This window comes from Camelina sativa, chromosome 14 (genome assembly GCF_030686135.1).
Source record: "Camelina sativa cultivar CO46 ecotype springtype chromosome 14, ASM3068613v1".
Lineage (NCBI taxonomy): Eukaryota > Viridiplantae > Streptophyta > Magnoliopsida > Brassicales > Brassicaceae > Camelina > Camelina sativa.
This window is the reverse complement of record NC_141893.1, coordinates 5673416-5692561: the sequence shown is the minus strand read 5'-3', so window position 1 is coordinate 5692561 and position 19146 is coordinate 5673416. Positions and strand designations below refer to the sequence as shown.

Here is a 19146-nt window from a genome sequence, read left to right as displayed (position 1 = left end):
ACGCAGATTAAGAAATAACTATTTTAAAAAAATTAAACCAATCATAAATAAGACTGCATAAAATAAATAATAAGAAAATATAAAAGTAATTTAAATTTTATATTATGAAACAAAGAAAAACCTCTAAAATATCCTATATTATGAAACGGAGAAAGTATTATTTATTGAAAGGAGAGCGAGAGGTCGTTGGGAATCAATAGCTTTTCTCGTTACAATTCAAATGGTTAAAAGGTAAAAGAAGAGAAATTTGGTTACATGTTCCTCTTTTGTCACATAAAGTAAAGGTTTCATTTGTTCCCATAACATGCACATATGGAACTTTCAATACATATAACATACAGTATGTATATGTAATAGAGCATGCAGAGAAGCACACATATCAAAGCGTTATTGAATTTAATGTTGACAAAGATTTTTCTTTTAATGTTCTGCTTTTCTGAAACTAATCCTTTGACATTTATTTATTCGTAATCAATAATATCCTTCTGGATTCTGGCTTTTATGTTCTGTCAATACGAAGTACATCATTTAAACACACGCCTCTGCTTCTAAATTCTCTAACTTTAGTACTTCACCCCCTACCAAAAGGTTTTCTTTGGATCCACGAAGCTACAAATGGTTTTAAAAAATAAATGTGAAAGTAACATCTCCTAGATCATCCACGTGACATGGTTATGTAGTGAGAAAAGTCCAAAGCTTCTTTCTTATGGATCCTTCACCGGGTCTTGGTGATTCATCATCATCATCTTGCACTTCATCTTCTTCTTCATCTCCATCTTCATGTTCCTCATTTGCTGTTCTCCGGTTCTGATCATCTTCATGGCTCATCGTGATATTAGCTATTGGTTCCGCATTTGCAACTGAAACACCCCCATTGTTATCAGCAGTAATAACATCTGCCAATGTTTCAACCTACCATAGATATAACCAAATTATTAAGCACATATACTTGTTTTTTCTTGTGCTAAATTTATCGGCAAGGTTTTGATCATCCAAAACAGTTTTGGCAAGACACACGTTGTAAAACTCTTAAAAAGGGAAGTCTTTCTTACCATCACAACTCTCTCCACCTTAACTTCTGAAGTTTGTAATCTTCTAGCTCGAAGTGACTCCACCACCGATTCACAAGTTTCTTCCACATTGTCCTTTGATGGCGCAGAGGGAACAATGTCTTCATCATCTTCACCACCAAATGCCTTATCTTCAACATCTGCTGGATCTTGGTCTACACTGTTCACTCATAAGATTTTAGGCAATCAATGAAGAAAATTAAGACACAACAATGTGAATAATAAAGGCTATACTACATGTATATTATATAATAGTGATGTTGGACTATACTTTTTTACCTACCGAGCTAAACTAATGCAAGGGTCCTTTACTCTCTATCTCGACATATCCTAATTAAAATCATGTGAAGCTATATTAAAGCCTTAAAACTCAATGTCATAATGTTAGGACACTTACGTCCTGTTCCGCCTCAGATTGTAGCGTCTTTGGCCAGGGGTTTGTGGTAAGACACCAACTGTCTGTTGTCTCTTGCGTTGTCCACCCGTAGCAGTATCCTCAATATGCTGTCTTTTCCTTCCACCTCCACCTGCTGTCTTCTCGCTAGTAACAGACACACGACCACTCAATTCATCTTTAAATGATTCTTCAGGGCCTGCATGCTTGACCGAACTTTTATGATTCCAAGGAGCTTTGGTTTTTCTAGGTCTGCCACGTCCGTGCCTCGCACTTTGAAGCTCAGACAGCTGAGAACCCTCAGAAATTTCTTGTACTCTACTGTCTGAATATTCCTCATCCTCCTCCGGAATTGAGCTACTAGATGGAAGTGGTTGAAGATCAATTGGCGGAGGCTTTTCACATTTTGTTTTCATATTAACTGCCACTGAGGAAGATGGACGCTGGTCAGACTTGCTTGTGTTAATCCCATGTTCAGCTCTTTTACTTGGTGAGAAAATTATTGAAGTGCATTTCTGCAGTATCGACATGTTGGGCCTTCTAGATCCCCCACTTCCAGAGGCATCTCCGTCTTGAGATTTCTTAATATTACAAGAGTCAGACGCATCAGAGCTCCCTGGAAGATCACTCAGGACTCTATTAGGTGGTAGTATAGCTTCTTCTTCATTATATGGTAGTTGGAGATCAGAGAGTACAAACTCATTCGCCAGTTGCCCACAATTCCCACATACCTTGAGCTTTTGAACAAATGCTAGAAAGCGAGATCTTTCACGGGCAAACACTTCCCTACGTTTCTTGAGGTTGATGCTGAGTGTACTAAGTTCAGTGATGTCATTATGCATCTCTAATTGCTGCTCTTTCAGTTTCTTTTCGTGCTTTGCAATCTCTTTACTATCCTTTTGGAGAGCACTTCTTTTGGACACCATTTCTTCCATCTCCCTATTCAAAGCCTGCTTCTGGTGATTGATATCACTAAGCTCTTTCATTCTTTTGTCCTCGAACTCAGTCAGTCTGGTTTGTAGATCTTCCTCGTCTTGTTCTTTCCTTTTCTGAAGTTCAATTTCAAGATTCCTTCTCATCATTTCAAGATCCTCAATCACCTTAGATTGCTCAAGTTTGGCTTTTTCATGTAAAGTTGAGCGTTCATATTCCATATTGGCTTCAAATGATTCCCTCTGCAGTCTAATATCATCCAATTCCTGCATTATCTGTACCCTCAAAGCACTCTCTTCTTTTTCCAATCTTTCTCCTTCCAGCTGTTGAAACCTCTCAAACTTTGCTTTTTCTTCAGACATTCTTAGTTGCTCTTTACTGTATTCTGCTTGCTTTTCATCCAATATTTCCCACTCCTTTTCAAATCTCTCTTTCTCTTGCTTCCGATTTTCAACTTCCTTAGAAAGAAACTCCTCATGGAGTCTACATTTCTCTATCTGGGACTTGAGTTCAGACTGCAGTCTCATGTATTCTTCCCTCTCTTCTTTCTTGATTTCAAGACTTTTGCATTCTTCTTGGATCCATTCCTCCTTTTTCATCATCTCAGATCGGATTTTTTCAGTTTCTTTCTGTAAGTCTTCCAGACTATCCTTATCAGAAAGCAACTGTTGCTTTTCCAAACTTAACTTTTTCTCCTCAGCTTGTATGATTTTTTCTTTTTCTTTAATAGTTTTTGACTTTGCTTCGAGGTCCATCTCCTTTTCATTGACTCGGTCAAACTTCTTATTCATTGCTTGACTCCTTTTCTGGAGCTTCTCCTCACTGTGATCAATTTCAACTTTCTTTCGTTCAAGTTCTTCTATCTTCCTTTGGAGTTCCTTGTCGAGAGATTTTCTTCTTTCCGCACATTCCACTTCAAATTCCAGCATCTTAGCAGCCAATGCCTCTTTCTGATCATCAATAAGCTTTTGAATTTCTGTCTGTTCAAAGAAACCAAACCAAAGCTTTAATAATTATAAATTCCGAAACAATGAAATCTATTTACATGATTCTTATTCAAAGCCATGAACTTAATAGGTGCATTGTTAATAGAAGATTATATACAAGCCGTCACTCAAACTTGTTCATCACCAGATATGCAGTGTTCCTACAAATATGGACTAAATAGAGAAAGAAGGCTTGATATCACATTATTGTGTTCATTATTCTTTTATATTTCCACTACATAAACAGTGTTCAACAAAAATAAAAAGCATACCCTTAGACTTACCCCTTCTCTAGCAATGAGCTTCTCATCAAATGCTTGTAACTCCTTTTCCTTTTTCACTAGCACACTGTGGCGTATGTGAGCTTCCTAGGGTAAACACAACCATAAGCAAGTCATAAAAGAATAATACATAAGATTAAAGAAGCCATTTTCACATAGCTATAATAAACTCACATTCTCTTTTGTAGTCAATTCTTCTAATCGTTTAGCTATGTCCTCTTCGCTTTCCTTACACTTAGACATAGACAAATGAACTTTTTTATTGGATTCTTCAAGTTCCTTTTCTTTCAGCTTCAGTTTGTTTTCTTTTTCATTAATCTTTTCCTCTCTTTGATTCAGGCTTCTTTTTTGCTCAGACATTGATTCTTCCTTTTGTTGAAGCTTTTTCTCCCATTCATGAAGGTACTCTCTTTGCTTGTGGAAAGTCCCTTCATATGATTCTCGCCTGTGGTGCAATAACAATAACATAAACGTAAGACTCACAAAAATAATTGAACCTTTCAGAAGTATATCTAATATTTTTATTTACTCTTTAGCAAATGAAACACGCTCTTGTTGCAGAACACTTTCACGAGTCTCCACTTCCTTCAATCTCATTTCCAGCTCGGAGCTCTTTCTAGTTGCCTCTGCGAGTTTGCTTTCGGCAGAGTAAATCTTGTTTTCCACGTCTGAAGATCTCCCGTTAACACTAGCAACCAGAGCGTTTGCTTCAGCTAATTTAGCTTCAGAAGTGAGCCTTGTCTTGCTATTCTCTTCTTGAACTTCACGAAGAGCCTTTTCAAGCTGCAAAAAAAAAAAAAAAAAAAAAAATACAGAAAAAAATAGATATATCTCTAAGAAATCCAGAACACAAATGTAGTAACACACTACCTCAGAACAAAGAGTCTAATGTTTTAAGGAAGCTAAGCAGAAAAGAGGACGCCCAGACATCAATGTGACAAAGAACAAACATTAAAAAAAAAAAAAATCCATAATGTGAAATCCAAAGTATCATACCTCTTCCACACATTGCTTTTCAAGACTCAAGGCTTTTCTCAAGTTTTCTTCACGTTGTTCGACAGTCGTCAACGCATAGAGATGTGACGACTGTTCCCTTTTAAGGATTTCTTGAGCTTCTTGGAATGCCTGATTAAGCTGTTCATGCTTCGAAGCCCACTCTTTGTTCTCCATGAGAAGAAGCCCCATATTGTGCTGGTAGCCATATAACTGCACAGAAGAAACAATGCTAAAAGATTGAAGCCTTTATAGTTGTGTATTTATAAAGAAGTGATAAAAAAAAAAAAAAAAAAAAGAGAAAAAACACTCATTACAACTCTCGGACAGCTAAAGGTTACCAATTGCCTCATAAACCCCACGAGAGCAGCATATCAACCTAATTTACATACCTACATTATCAGTTTTAACCCAAATGTTCTACTTGCAGCTATGGTCCTATGGATTCTCAAAAGAAATAAAGCAAACCCAGCAACAGAATAATATCAAATCATACAAAATAAAGGATTCATAAAAAAAAGGTTACCTCTTTTTCGAGCGTCGAGACCTTTTCAAGAAGAGCTTCTCTATCTTTCTCCTCCATCGAAGCCTCATTCAACAAACCCACCTTCCTAAACCTTCTCCAATCACCCATATCCGTCGTATCATCAACCTGAACTCGAGAAACGACTTCTCCGGTGAGTGATCCAATCGGAAGCGGCGGAAGAGTCGAAATTACAAGGTCATCATCGGTCCTTGGGTTAGTAACACCGCCGATTTTGTGCTTCTCGCTTCTCGGCGTCGTCATCGCCGGTGACATCCACTGTTTCTTCTGTGGCGTGAACATAGTTTGAAATTGAAACTAACAACAACAACAATTTGGAACCCTAATTTCCCAAATTGAAAAAAACAAAAATCTCTCTTTTCTTCTGTCTGACAACACAACGGCTTTATGCCCGATTAAAAAACAAAAATAATTGTAATAAAAGTAAAAATCGAATGGGTAAAATGGTAAATACAGCCGCGATGTTGTTATTGGGCCTAAAAATAGTTTTATGTAAATCTAAGCTAGAGCCCAATATAATTACTAGCCCATAGAAGGTCAATATAATTATTTACTACCAGTCTAGCACGTTAGAGTTGAAAGATAATTAAAAAAGATGGCCACTAGACCGCAACGGACGGCTGATGTGAAAGTGAAATTTTGTTTGTCTTGTCTTTGTCAGGTTATCTGAAATTAAATATCTTTTATGTAAAAAGGATTAAAACCCTTTGTCCCTTTATATGCATCATTATTGTCAAATTATTACTATTAAATTACAAATTAGTTAAATGTTCCGTTGCTCACACTCATGAGATGATGTGTTTGAATAGTCGCGCAGCCATATGATAATGAGAGAAGTAGGTGAGACGTATTTGCCGTGCAGATGTGTGTGACTATATTAATCGCATGAACATATCGTGGTAATATGTAATTAATTATTTTAAAACAGTATCAGATCTGATCACATGTATGTAAATCAAGAACTGTGTATAGCGTAATAATATGATGTTAAACTATGGTTAATTAAGCAGCTCTTTTTAAACTATGATTAAGTTCATGATCGGTTACTTGAGTTAGAATTAAAGTGAGAGACTATGGAGATAATAGTATATTATTTGTTTCATAAAATACCACCATCTAAAACATGCAAAATAACCTAATATTATTTGTTGTGCAGCTTAACAAGTTCGGCACACTGGAGCTAGATTACAAAATTGTATAGCCAAACTTTAATCATTCATTGAGATTAAATGTTAAAATTAATCCGCGTTATACCAAACTGGCAATAGATTTATGAGGTGGATGCCAATTTTCACATGTGTTGCTAAAGAAAGAGTGTCAGAAGATATATTTTATAATCAGGAGATCGAGCTTCTTATCTGGCGAGGATCACTGGAGATCAATTATTTTAGTTTGATTGATAATACTAGTAAACAACAATATACTAATACTAGTCTAATTCTTACGTTTAAGATTTAGAATCAATCAATTAAAACATCAAAATTTAATTCACTAATCTTCTTTAGAACATTAAACATTACGAGGAAGTCTTCGTATACACTTCCTCTCTTCTTGACTCTTCTCTTTTCCAAGAAGTTTTCAAAAGAAATATTTATTAGTAACCATCAACGACTAACGACTTCGTCGACGGCTCATTCACACACACACATTCGTTCCTAAATTTCTTGAACAAGGAAACAAAAATAGCAAATCGACAACTATAGTTTGAATTCATTATTGATTCTTCTCAAGACTTTTACAGTTTGAAATCGTTATTGATTTACTTTTTTTCATTTTTGCCAACTATACATTGTTTACAAACCTAATTTTTTTTGTTAGTTCCTTTTCCATTGAAATATAAAATTACTCAATTCCTTCTACCAAGTACCAAGAACATATAATTTTTTAAAAAATTCAACAATAAAAAACTCCATCAAATAAAATAAAATAATACGTTGAAAGTCGTCGTTCAAAGTTGGGTTTTTAATATATTTTTATTTCCATAAACAAAACAAAAAAACAAAAATACACTCGTTCCTCTTCCTTTCCATAAACTAAAATCCAATGTATAAAAAAATCACACATCAAAATATTATTCGACATTTCTCTTTCAAATTCTTCTTACCAAAAAAAAAAAAATCTTAATTCTTTCATTCTTTTTTCCTTTCTCCACTCTCCAAAATTTTTTTAATTTTCAGACACAGCTGAGAAGAAACGAACAACAAACCAAAGGTATGACAAAGTGCCGTGGGAGAAGAAGATTACATCTAAGCAATATATACGCATTCAAAGGTCGTAAATCTAGTTTTCAAGAAGACCATTCTCAGATTGGAGGACCTGGTTTCTCACGCGTCGTTTACTGTAACGAACCTAACTCTCCGGCGGCTGAACGACGCAACTACGCCGGAAACTATGTCCGGTCTACTAAATACACCGCGGCTTCGTTCATACCCAAATCACTCTTCGAACAGTTCCGTCGCGTCGCTAATTTCTACTTCCTTGTCATCGGAGCCTTATCCTTGACTTCTATCTCTCCTTACAGCCCCGTTAGTTCTCTCTTACCTCTCGCCTTCGTCATCGCCGTTAGTATGGTTAAAGAAGCTATTGAAGATTGGGGTCGTAAGAAACAGGTCTGTAATCAAAATCTTCAAATTTGTCAAATAATAAAGTTTTGATTTTTGATTAAAAGTTTTGATTTTCTTACTGTTTTAGGATATGGAAGTGAATAACCGGAAAGTGAAGGTTCACGACGGGAATGGAATATTCCGGCAAGAAGAGTGGAGGAATCTTAAAGTCGGAGACATAGTGAGAGTTGATAAAGACGAGTTTTTTCCGGCGGATCTTTTGCTTTTATCGTCGAGCTACGAAGATTCTATTTGTTACGTTGAGACGATGAACCTTGACGGAGAAACCAATCTGAAAGTGAAACAAGGCTTAGAAGCGACTTCATCTGTTTTACATGAAGATTCAGATTTCAAAGAGTTAAAAAGTGTTGTGAGATGTGAAGATCCAAATGCAGATCTCTATACCTTTGTTGGAACTTTACATTCGGAACAACAGAGATTACCATTGTCGATTCAACAGCTTCTTCTTCGTGATTCTAAGCTTAGAAACACTGAGTATGTTTATGGTGCTGTTGTCTTCACTGGACATGACACAAAGGTATAAACTTTAAAGATCTCTGCTTTACTTTTATTTTTTCAGTTAAGAGTTGTGTTGAGTTTGGAAATTTGGAAACAGGTGATTCAGAATTCAACTGATCCACCATCGAAGAGAAGCAGGATCGAGAGGAAGATGGACAAAATCATCTACGTGATGTTCGGTGTTGTGTTTTTGATGTCTTTTGTTGGTTCGATTGTTTTTGGTGTTGAGACAAGAGAAGATAGAGTCAAGTCTGGAGGAAGAACAGAGAGATGGTACTTAAGACCAGACGATGCTGATATCTTCTTTGATCCAGACAGAGCTTTTATGGCTTCGGTTTACCATTTCTTCACCGCGGTTATGCTCTACAGTAACTTCATTCCCATTTCGCTTTACGTCTCTATCGAAATCGTTAAAGTTCTCCAGAGCGTTTTCATCAATAATGACATTCTTATGTACTACGAGGAGAATGATAAACCTGCACACGCTAGAACATCTAATCTCAACGAAGAGCTTGGGATGGTTGATACGATTCTATCTGATAAAACCGGTACATTGACTTGTAATTCCATGGAGTTTATCAAATGTTCTATAGCGGGAACTGCGTATGGACGAGGTATAACTGAAGTTGAAAGATCCATGGCTATGAGAAGTAATGGTTCGACTTTGGTTGGTGATGAGTTGGATGTTGTGGTGGACCGGTCTGGTCCTAAGATCAAAGGGTTTAATTTCGAGGATGAGAGGGTTATGAAAGGGAATTGGGTTAAGCAGCGAGATGCAGTGGTTTTGCAGAAGTTTTTCAGGTTGTTAGCTGTTTGTCACACGGCTATACCTGAAACTGATGAAGCCACTGGGGCTGTCTCTTACGAAGCTGAGTCTCCTGATGAAGCTGCGTTTGTTGTTGCGGCTAGAGAGTTCGGGTTTGAGTTCTTTAGCAGGACGCAAAACGGGATTTCTTTCCGTGAATTGGATCTTGCATCAGGGAAAACAGTTGAAAGGTTTGTTTTCTTATAATGTGACTTCTTGACAGTTTCTAGAGGTTAAAAAAACTAACATTCTTCTGTTTTTTTTACAGGGTGTATCGGTTATTAAACGTTCTTGAGTTTAACAGTGCGAGGAAGAGAATGTCTGTTATTGTGCGCGATGAAGATGGGAAGCTTCTGTTACTGTCCAAAGGAGCTGACAAGTATGCTTGTTTAACTGATGATCTTGAGAGATTATTATACATTTTTAGGCTTTTTTGTTGACTTTTGTGGAATCTTGTGTTTTTGTGTGCAGTGTAATGTTTGAAAGACTTGCAAAGAACGGGCGTAATTTCGAAGAGAAAACTCGAGAACATGTGAATGAATATGCAGATGCAGGGCTAAGGACATTGATACTTGCATACCGCGAGGTTGATGAGAATGAGTATATAGAATTCAGCAAGAACTTCAATGAAGCTAAGAACTCTGTGACAGCGGATCGTGAGAGTTTGATTGATGAAATCACAGAACGGATGGAGCGTGATTTAATTCTCCTCGGTGCTACTGCTGTTGAGGACAAACTTCAAAATGGGGTATGGCTCTTTTAAGACTAAAAATGTTTTGGTATTTGGATCGAGTAGGAGGACTATAACAGGTTTAACTTGATTGTGGTTTTAGGTTCCGGATTGTATCGACAAGCTAGCTCAAGCAGGGATAAAGATTTGGGTTCTAACCGGAGACAAAATGGAGACTGCAATCAATATCGGGTAAGACAAGTAACAGAAGGGATAAAGAGATTTGTTTTTTTGTTCTTATGTCTGAATCTATACATTGTTCTTAGTGTGTTTGTTACATAGTTTCTCTTACATGTTTTTCCGGAATCTCTGCAGATTTGCTTGTAGTTTACTAAGACAAGAGATGAAGCAGATCATCATAAATCTTGAGACACCACATATCAAAGCATTGGAGAAAGCTGGAGAGAAAGATGCAATTGAACAGGTACTTTTTATATTTGTAATTCAAACAGTAATATGTTTTCACTATCTTTTACTTTAGGACTTAGGAGATTAATATATGCACCGACTATGTTTGTAGGCATCGAGAGAAAGCGTGGTGAGGCAAATGGAAGAAGGAAAAGCTCTACTCACAGCATCAAGCAGCTCGAGCTCTCAAGAGGCCTTTGCGTTGATCATTGATGGGAAGTCACTAACTTATGCCCTTGAAGATGATTTCAAGAAGAAGTTTCTTGATTTAGCCACAGGATGTGCCTCCGTTATTTGCTGCAGATCATCACCTAAACAAAAGGCATTGGTAATGTCTTTTCCCGCGGAAATGTTTTTTTTTTACTGGCTCTAGTATTGCGGTTGCAGGATTTATTAACAGAAGATATTTGTTTTCAGGTTACGCGGTTGGTCAAATCTGGAACCGGCAAGACAACTTTAGCTATTGGAGATGGAGCAAATGATGTTGGAATGCTTCAAGAAGCGGATATTGGTGTTGGAATCAGCGGTGTTGAAGGAATGCAAGCGGTTATGTCTAGCGATATAGCCATTGCTCAGTTCCGTTACTTAGAGCGACTCTTGCTCGTCCATGGTCACTGGTGTTACAGCAGAATCTCATCAATGGTATATATACAAGTTTTCTCTCTCAGAAACATTCTCCAAATAAACTCTGGATTTTTCTCTAACTAGGTTCTGTTTTGGCTCTTGCAGATTTGTTACTTCTTTTACAAGAATATAACTTTTGGTGTCACAGTGTTCTTATACGAAGCCTACACATCCTTCTCTGCTCAACCCGCATATAACGACTGGTTTTTATCGCTTTTCAACGTCTTCTTCTCTTCTCTCCCAGTCATTGCTCTCGGAGTTTTCGATCAAGATGTCTCAGCTCGCTATTGTTACAAGGTATCCAAGCATTACCCTCCATAAACCCTACACAGAATCAAAAATTCCTCTGATACACATCACTGAGTGAAGTTCGTTTTCCGTTTTATTTGCAGTTCCCATTGCTATACCAAGAAGGAGTAAATAATCTTCTTTTCAGCTGGAAGAGAATCATCGGATGGATGTTCAACGGAGTCTTTACTGCGCTAGCCATTTTCTTCCTCTGCAAGGAATCTCTAAAGCACCAACTCTACAACCCTAATGGCAAAACTGTCGGCAGAGAAATCCTCGGCGGGACAATGTACACTTGCCTAGTCTGGATCGTCAATCTCCAAATGGCTTTAGCCATAAGCTACTTCACTTGGGTCCAACACATTGTAATATGGGGCTCAGTTGCTTTGTGGTACATCTTCCTCATGATCTATGGAGCCATGGCTCCTAGCTTCTCCACAGATGCTTATAAAGTCTTCATCGAAGCCCTAGCTCCAGCTCCATCATACTGGCTCACCACTCTCTTCGTGATGTTCTTCGCTTTGATCCCTTACTTCGTCTTCAAGTCAGTTCAAATGAGATTCTTCCCGGGATACCATCAGATGATTCAGTGGATTCGGTACGAAGGTCATTCTAATGATCCCGAGTTTGTGGAAATGGTTAGACAGAGATCGATTCGGCCCACGACTGTTGGTTTCACGGCGAGAAGAGCCGCAAGTGTACGGCGGTCCGGTAGGTTTCATGAACAGCTAAACAAGAATTTTATCGCTTTCTGAAGAGAGGTAAAATAGAAGTTTCTCAGTGTTTGTGCATATGTACTTCAGTACTTGTATATAAATATCACGGGAAAGTTAGGGTTCTTTTTTACATGTTGTAATTGCTTGCCAAAAAAGGCAGATTAAAGGGTTCGCTACACTCATATTTATTTGTACGTAACATGTTATTTTAAATGTCGATTACGATTTGTTATTCTATTTATAAGTTCATTGTATCTATAAATGATACTACACCTTTTGCTAATACTACATATACATGCTAAACAAAAGGAAAGTAATATTTTACACTGCCGATCACTACTGAGATGCTTGTTTACAATACACAACAAAATAAAATAACAAATTCGATGTATAGTTATAGATTAGAATATTGCAAATTTGCAAGTAGGCAAGTATTGATCAGCGCTATTCTTTTCGTCTTAGGTATTTTATATCTTGTGTGTATAAAATTATAGTGTACTATAAGTACTAACCACCTGAATTAAGTAAGACATGGGGAGAGAAAAGTGCTATTGAGTTCGTTTTTTTGGAGAGACAGTCAGAAAGAAAACAAAATACGAGAGAGAAAGAGCAAAATAGGATCATCAGTTTTCGAAATACTTATTCTCTGGCAGTCTGGCTACCACGTCACTCTCGATCGTATCAACATGCAAAAATTAAGTTGGACATTAATTCTCATGATTGTCAGTAGGCTAATTTTTGTCCATTTTCTTAAGGACTCATTATGCAAAAATTTAATCAAAATTGTGATTTTCCCAAATTACAAGCCCTAGCTCCATCTTTAGTCCCTCAACTTGTTGGAATTGACAAAATCACCTCGATGGAGAGTAAAAGTTGTAGTTTAGATAAGCCCAACTTTGTGAGTGCTTGTAAATCATAGACATGAATATACCCCAAACATGTCTTATAACAAGTCCAATAAAACTTTAACAAAAAAATAAAAATAACAAGTGCAATAAAAATCCTAATTAAGTAGATGACATGTTAGATAGATTGAGTCAATATTGTTTTTGATAGCGTGATCTTAAGTATCATTGTTAAATGTATTGGAACTATCAAGGATAACCTCGTTCACGAAAAAAATCCAATTACTTGAGTCTAATTAACTCCTTGGCTACAAGAAAGAAAGACACATGTGGAAAGAAGTCGCTCTAAGATGCGTGAGAATAGATAGGGACTCAGAGGAATGATGGTACTCGAGTCAGAACGGAATTAGTATAATCCCATATCACTTTTTGGGTAAAATTTGCATTTTGGATAAAAAGAGTTCAGGTAAAAAAGCTTAAGTTTGTTTCCAAACAAAATCAATGACAATATATACTAATTTCCTTAGTTTAATTACCATCCTGGATGTGTAGTGGACATTAGTCAATACACACTAACAAGTGATGCTTAATTCCACGCAATCAGTTTAACATGTCATGTCACTTGGGTTTTGTAAGCAATTGTTATATAAGAAGTGGTATAGTATATATAATGTGTTTGGATGAGTGTCTAGGTTTCAACTTTCAAGAGCACCTATTCTCGATCTGGACCTGGACTTCAAATTTATTCTCGATCAAGGTGAACTTGTCATTCCAATTAGAGGGTCTCCTTCTTCAAAAACATAATTAAAATAAGTAGAGGCTCCAAAGACGGGCAGGGTTGTAGTTTAACATGTCATGTACACTTGGGTTTTTTTGGTAAGCACTTGTTATTTACACTTCGGGTTGTACACAGTACTCTTGGGTTGTAATTTTTTGGGAAAATAGATAATTACGCACGCCACAATGTTTACAAAACAAATGCAAACAAAAATAATATAACGGTAATTGCAATTTGCTTTGCTTACGGGGACTTGAGGTAAATTCCAAAAGATAATAAAAAATATGAAATTGACATGTATGGGGTTTTTATTTGCAAACCTGAACTCTTTGCACGTCGTTGTCAACATGTCATCATGTGTTATTATAAGAAAATCAGAGGAAGTTTCGCTTTTGATTTTATTAAAGTTAATTTTTTTAACATAGTGGAATATATATAGGATCATGGATGTTTCAATCATTGGTTAAAATTTAGGACATTGTTGTAAACTTAAACAAACTCGAAGTAGATTTTATCTTCATATTCTTATTAATCCAATCGAATGTTATATATATAGGAAGGGACAAAATCCAAATACAATAGGACTGCTAAACCGACTTAGACTAAGAGGAGGTGGCCGATGGGTCTTATGGGCTTGGACGTACATGGGCTGTGTATGGGCCGGTTATGGAAATCTACCATCCGTGTGTTACAACACTCTCCCTTGGATGACATAATCGTGCAAATGCTAAGGGATCTCCGTAATGCGCTTGGGGGTGCTGCCTCATTAAAACCTTACCAGGAAAACTCATTGGGACAAAACCATGGTGAAGGAAAAAGAGTACAACACGCATTACTCCCCCTGTTCCAAGCATCACTAAAAGTCCTTAAGTCTCCGCATCCCAATCTGGTGCGTGAGCTTCTTGAATGTCGATGTCGGTAATGACTTGGTGAAGAGATCGGCTGAATTGTCGCAAGACGGAACTTGTACCACTTGAACTTCTTCGGCCTTTTGTAGTTCATGTGTGAAGAAGAATTTCGGTAAAATGTGCTTCGTCCGATCTCCCTTGATATATCCTTCTTTGAGCTGTGCGATGCAGGTTGTATTGTCTTTATATATAACCGTAGGTTCCTTATCGTCGGCCATGCCACAATCTGTCCTGATATGTTGAGTCATCGATCTCAACCACACACATTCACGACTGGCTTCATGCATTGCCAAAAATCTTTGCATGATTAGATGATGTGGCTGCAATGGTTTGCTTCATAGAACGCCACAAAATATCTGTACCACCATGTGTAAATACATAACCAGTTTGGAACCTTGCATTATGTGGATCCGATAGATAACCTGCATCAGCAAAACCAACTAAACCTTCTTTGTAATAGTTAGTATAATATAAACCAAAATCCAACGTTCCTTGTAGGTAACGTAATACATGTTTGATACCGTTCCAGTGCCTTTGGGTTGGACAAGAGCTAAATCTAGCTAGGAGGTTCACGGCAAAACACATGTCTGGTCTAGTGTGGCTAGCTTAATGCTCCTATCGCACTGAGGTATGACACTTCAGGACCGAGAATTTCTTCATCGTCCTTCCTTGGAAAAAATGGATCATTATCCAAATTTAAACTTCTCACAACCATTGGGCTAGGTAATGGATAAGCTTGGTCCATATTAAACCTCTTGAGTACCTTTTCAGTATATGCCATTTGATGCACAAGGATTCCATTATTTATGTACTCAAGCTGCAATCCCAAACAGAATTTAGTCTTGCCTAGGTCTTTCATCTCGAATTCTTTCTTCAGATATTCGACTGTTTGGGCGATTTCTCCAGATGTTCCTAGGATATTTAAATCATCCACATATACTACTATGATTACAAACCCTTTGTTTGCAAACTTCTTTATAAAAATACATGGACTGATGGGATCATTCTTATAGCCTTCTTTAGCTAGGTACTCACTCAATCTATTGTACCACATACGCCCACTTTATTTCAGTCCATAAAGGGATTTGTTTAGTCTTATGCAGTATTGTTCTCGAGAACCGCTCTTATCTTTGAGCTCAATACCCTCTAGTAATCTCATATATATTTCATTATCCAGTGGACCATATAGATATGCAGTCACAACATCCATTAACCGCAAATCCAGTTTTTCTCTTATAGCCAGACTTAGTAAATATCTAAAAGTCGTTGCATCCATCACATGGGAGTATGTCTCCTCATAATCTATTCCGGGTCTTTGAGAGAATCATTGTGCTACAAGTCGTGCCTTATATCTCACGATTTCATTATTCTCATTTCTCTTTCTTACAAAGACCCACTTATGTCCAACTGGCTTTATATCGAATGGTGTCCTTAAGATCGGACCAAACACATTCCTTTTATTTAATGAACTTAACTCCACGTCGATAGCTTCTTTCCATTTTAACCATTCTGGTCTTTGAGTGCACTCTAATATGGACGTGGGTTCATGATCCTCATTTATTTCAAGTGCTACCTTGTATGCAAATATTTCATCGATGTCAACATCTTTTTGGTTCCATTGAATTCCAGACATGATATAATTGATTGAGATCTCATTATTATCAATACCTTCAGGACCTTGAGGTTCGGCGTCCCAAACCTCATTCGGTGCCTTAGGATTTGCTGCGGCCATGTCTATAATTTCTTTAACCTCGGTTTGATTTGCACATTTCTTAGATTTCCGAGGGTTCTTATCTTTGGAACCTATTGGTCTACCACGTTTCAAACGGGCCTTAGACTCTGTAGCAACTTGATTATTGTGTTCCTTTTGAACATCAATACGTACTGGTGCATTACAAGCTGGTATGTACGATTTTATTACTCTTATAGGGTCAGCAAAGGAATCTGGCAATTGATTAGCTAGCTTTTGCAAATGTCTAATCTTTAGGACCTCTGCATCACATGCTAGAGTCCGAGGATCTTGCCAATTTAAAGATGTTTGATTCCATGAAATTTCTTTAACCATCTTGTTTGTCTCTCCACCTAATTTAGGAAAGGCGGTTTCATCAAACTGATAATCCGCGTATTTAGCCTTAAATAAATCACCCGTAGTTGGCTCTAGATAGTTAATAATGGTGGGAGAATTATATCCAACAAATATTCCCATCCTCCTTTGAGGTCCCATCTTAGTTCTCTGTGGTGGAGCAATCGGTACATAAACGGCACACCCGTATGTTTTTAGATGGGATATGTCTGACTCATGACCCGTTAATAATTGGGTTGGTGAATATTTATGCTCACTAGATGGCCTGATGCGTATAAGCTCTGCTGCATGTAATACTGCGTGTCCCCAAGCCGACACAGGAAGCTGCGACCTCATGAGTAATGGTCGAGCAATTAATTGGATATGTTTAATGAAGGATTCAGCTAATCCATTTTGTGTATGGACATTTGCTACAGGATGTTCCACACTCACCCCCATGGACATACAATATTCATTAAACGCTTGGGATGTAAATTCACCATCATTGCCTAGACATATAGTCTTAAGTGGAAAATCTGGAAAGTGGGCTCGCAGACGTATAATCTGGGCCAGCAATCTAGCAAACGCAAGGTTTCTAGTTGACAATAGACAAACATGCGACCATCTAGTCGATGCGTCGATAAGAACCATAAAATATCTAAACGTCCCACAAGGTGGGTGTATTGGTCCACATATATCTCCTTGTATTCTTTGCAGAAAATTTAAAGTCTCTTTAGTGACTTTTAGGGGGAGGTATTGGTTTAGGATTTAGAAAGAATTTTAATGACTTTAAAAGTTAGGTAAAATATGTTGTTATTCAATCAAGACTTTTAAAAACTCTTTAAAAATTTGGTGTTATTGGTTGTGGATTTGTAAAAAGTTATCTAAAATCTTGATAAATCTAGTGTTATTGGATTAAGAGTTTTATAAAGTCATTAAAAGTTTTATGTTATTCAAGTAAAACAAAAGAATCTTGGATTGTTAATGAATTCAAATTTTCTGTTATTGGTTTAGGATTTTATATCATTTCCTTCATAACAAAAGTCATGAAAACTCTTTCATCAAATAGAAAGATTTTACAAGATTAGAAAAAACAAATCATCAAGATTTTAAAAATCTTCCTAAACAATCTCTTAGAATCCTTCATTTTTAACTTTCAATTTTCTATGATTCTAACAATCAGCAAGAACATAAAGTCATTAAAATTCTTTCTAAATCCTAAACCAATACCTCCCCCTTACTGGTGATGGCCTTATAATGAGTTTCCCTTGTGCACATGGTACACACGTGAGATTCTTAGGAATAACTCTTCTCTCTTTTAGAGTGTGCCCTTTAGAGTTTATTATCAGCTTACGCATCATGTTAGAACCCGGATGGCCAAGCCGGTTATGCCATAAAGTGAATTGTTCATTGAACATTTTATGCATTGCCAAATTAGCCTCTATCATATTAATCTTAGCATGGTATAAACCAGTGGCTACTGCGGATATAGACTCTAGGATTTTCTTAGATCCTTGGGTGATTTCAGTAATATGTAGGAACTCTTAGTTTCCTTCACCCTTAGTTTCAACATGTAGACCATTCAAACGAATGTCTTTAAAACTCAATAAGCTTCTCTTTGAGCTGGGTGAATATAATGCATCACTTATTTCAAGATGTGTGCCATTAGGTAATAAAATATGGTACCCGCAATTGTGCTAATATTGACATTTTTCAAAATGAGATCTTCAGCCATTTCTATAATGGACAAGAATTTATGTTTTAAACATAAACAAATAATTTTATATTGAAGAAAATAAAATAATTGAATCTAAACCAAAATTATAATTCAATAAAATTCAAAGTCATAAAACATAAAAATTAAATCAAAACAATCTTTAATTATTCTCTCCTAGACAATCCAAAGTGTCATAATCCAATTGGTCATCATTCTCATGGTCGAAATCTCCTTCACCATCGAGATGAACCAAATTGGCTTATGGATTCTTTTCAAACTTTCTTGATAGAGATCAATAAGATGCTTAGGTGACATGCACGTCTTATCCCAATGATTCCCCATACCACATCTTGTGGCAAACCAATTTAGGCTTGTGTTGCGGTTTGAAAATTACGCGGCCTCTACCACGGCCACGACCGAAGTCGGACCGGTTCCCACGGCCGTAACCATCATAGTGGTTCCCTTGGTAATTGCCACGACCACCACGTCCTCTACCACCACGACCACGACCATGATACTTGCTTTTATGGACGTAGTTAGTCTCTTTGGGCTCTGTGGGTTCTTTGGGCTCTTTCTTAGTCAAATTGACTTTGTGGGCTTCAGGTAATGGGCCAAACCAGGAGGTCTCATTGCACTGTTCATTAGCAACAACTCATTGTTTTGCTCAGCAAGCAGCAAACAAGAGATGAGACTTGCATAAGTTTTGAAACCCTTTTCACGATACTGTTGCTGAAGCAGTATGTTATTGGTGTGAAAGGTTGAGAATGTTTTCTCTAGCAAGTCTTCCTCAGTAACCTCCTTACCACATAACTTCAAGATTGAGACTATCTTAAATAGCTCAGAATTATATTCATCCACTGATTTAAAATCTTGGATCCTTAGGTTTTTCCAATCAAATTGAGCCTTTGGTAGGAGCACCGTCTTTTTGTGTCCATATCTGTT

At 37.1% G+C, this 19146-nt stretch overlaps 2 protein-coding genes across 2 annotated transcripts; one reads left to right on the top strand and one right to left on the bottom strand.

Moving 5' to 3' along the window:
• Positions 1 to 432: 432 nt before the first annotated feature.
• LINC2 (nuclear matrix constituent protein-like protein) lies at positions 433 to 5620 on the bottom strand. The gene is made up of 8 exons (XM_010460471.3): positions 5184 to 5620; positions 4661 to 4870; positions 4194 to 4447; positions 3839 to 4109; positions 3668 to 3751; positions 1468 to 3377; positions 1053 to 1230; positions 433 to 912 (listed from the first exon to the last, which is right to left on the bottom strand). The coding sequence occupies exons 1-8, from the start codon at positions 5481 to 5483 to the stop codon at positions 673 to 675; spliced, it is 3447 nt and encodes a 1148-aa protein (XP_010458773.2). The 5' UTR covers positions 5484 to 5620; the 3' UTR covers positions 433 to 672.
• A 1265-nt stretch (positions 5621 to 6885) lies between these two features.
• ACA.L (autoinhibited Ca2+/ATPase II) lies at positions 6886 to 12131 on the top strand. Its single transcript, XM_087483647.1, has 11 exons — positions 6886 to 7810; positions 7893 to 8342; positions 8421 to 9319; positions 9397 to 9507; positions 9600 to 9876; positions 9962 to 10050; positions 10174 to 10282; positions 10379 to 10594; positions 10684 to 10908; positions 10996 to 11187; positions 11283 to 12131. Exons 1-11 carry the CDS (start codon positions 7415 to 7417, stop codon positions 11931 to 11933), a joined length of 3615 nt encoding a protein of 1204 aa, XP_087339773.1. The 5' UTR covers positions 6886 to 7414; the 3' UTR covers positions 11934 to 12131.
• Positions 12132 to 19146: the final 7015 nt, after the last annotated feature.

Coding starts and splice junctions, on each gene's coding strand:
- LINC2 (XM_010460471.3), bottom strand. CDS start 5,483: ATGTTCACGCCACAGAAGAAACAGTGGATGTCACCGGCGATGACGACG. Junction 4,448..4,660: donor AAAAGCAATGTGTGGAAGAG/GTATGATACTTT, acceptor TTTTTTTTGCAG/CTTGAAAAGGCTCTTCGTGA. Junction 913..1,052: donor AGGTGGAGAGAGTTGTGATG/GTAAGAAAGACT, acceptor TATCTATGGTAG/GTTGAAACATTGGCAGATGT.
- ACA.L (XM_087483647.1), top strand. CDS start 7,415: ATGACAAAGTGCCGTGGGAGAAGAAGATTACATCTAAGCAATATATAC. Junction 10,595..10,683: donor CACCTAAACAAAAGGCATTG/GTAATGTCTTTT, acceptor ATTTGTTTTCAG/GTTACGCGGTTGGTCAAATC. Junction 10,909..10,995: donor ACAGCAGAATCTCATCAATG/GTATATATACAA, acceptor TGGCTCTTGCAG/ATTTGTTACTTCTTTTACAA.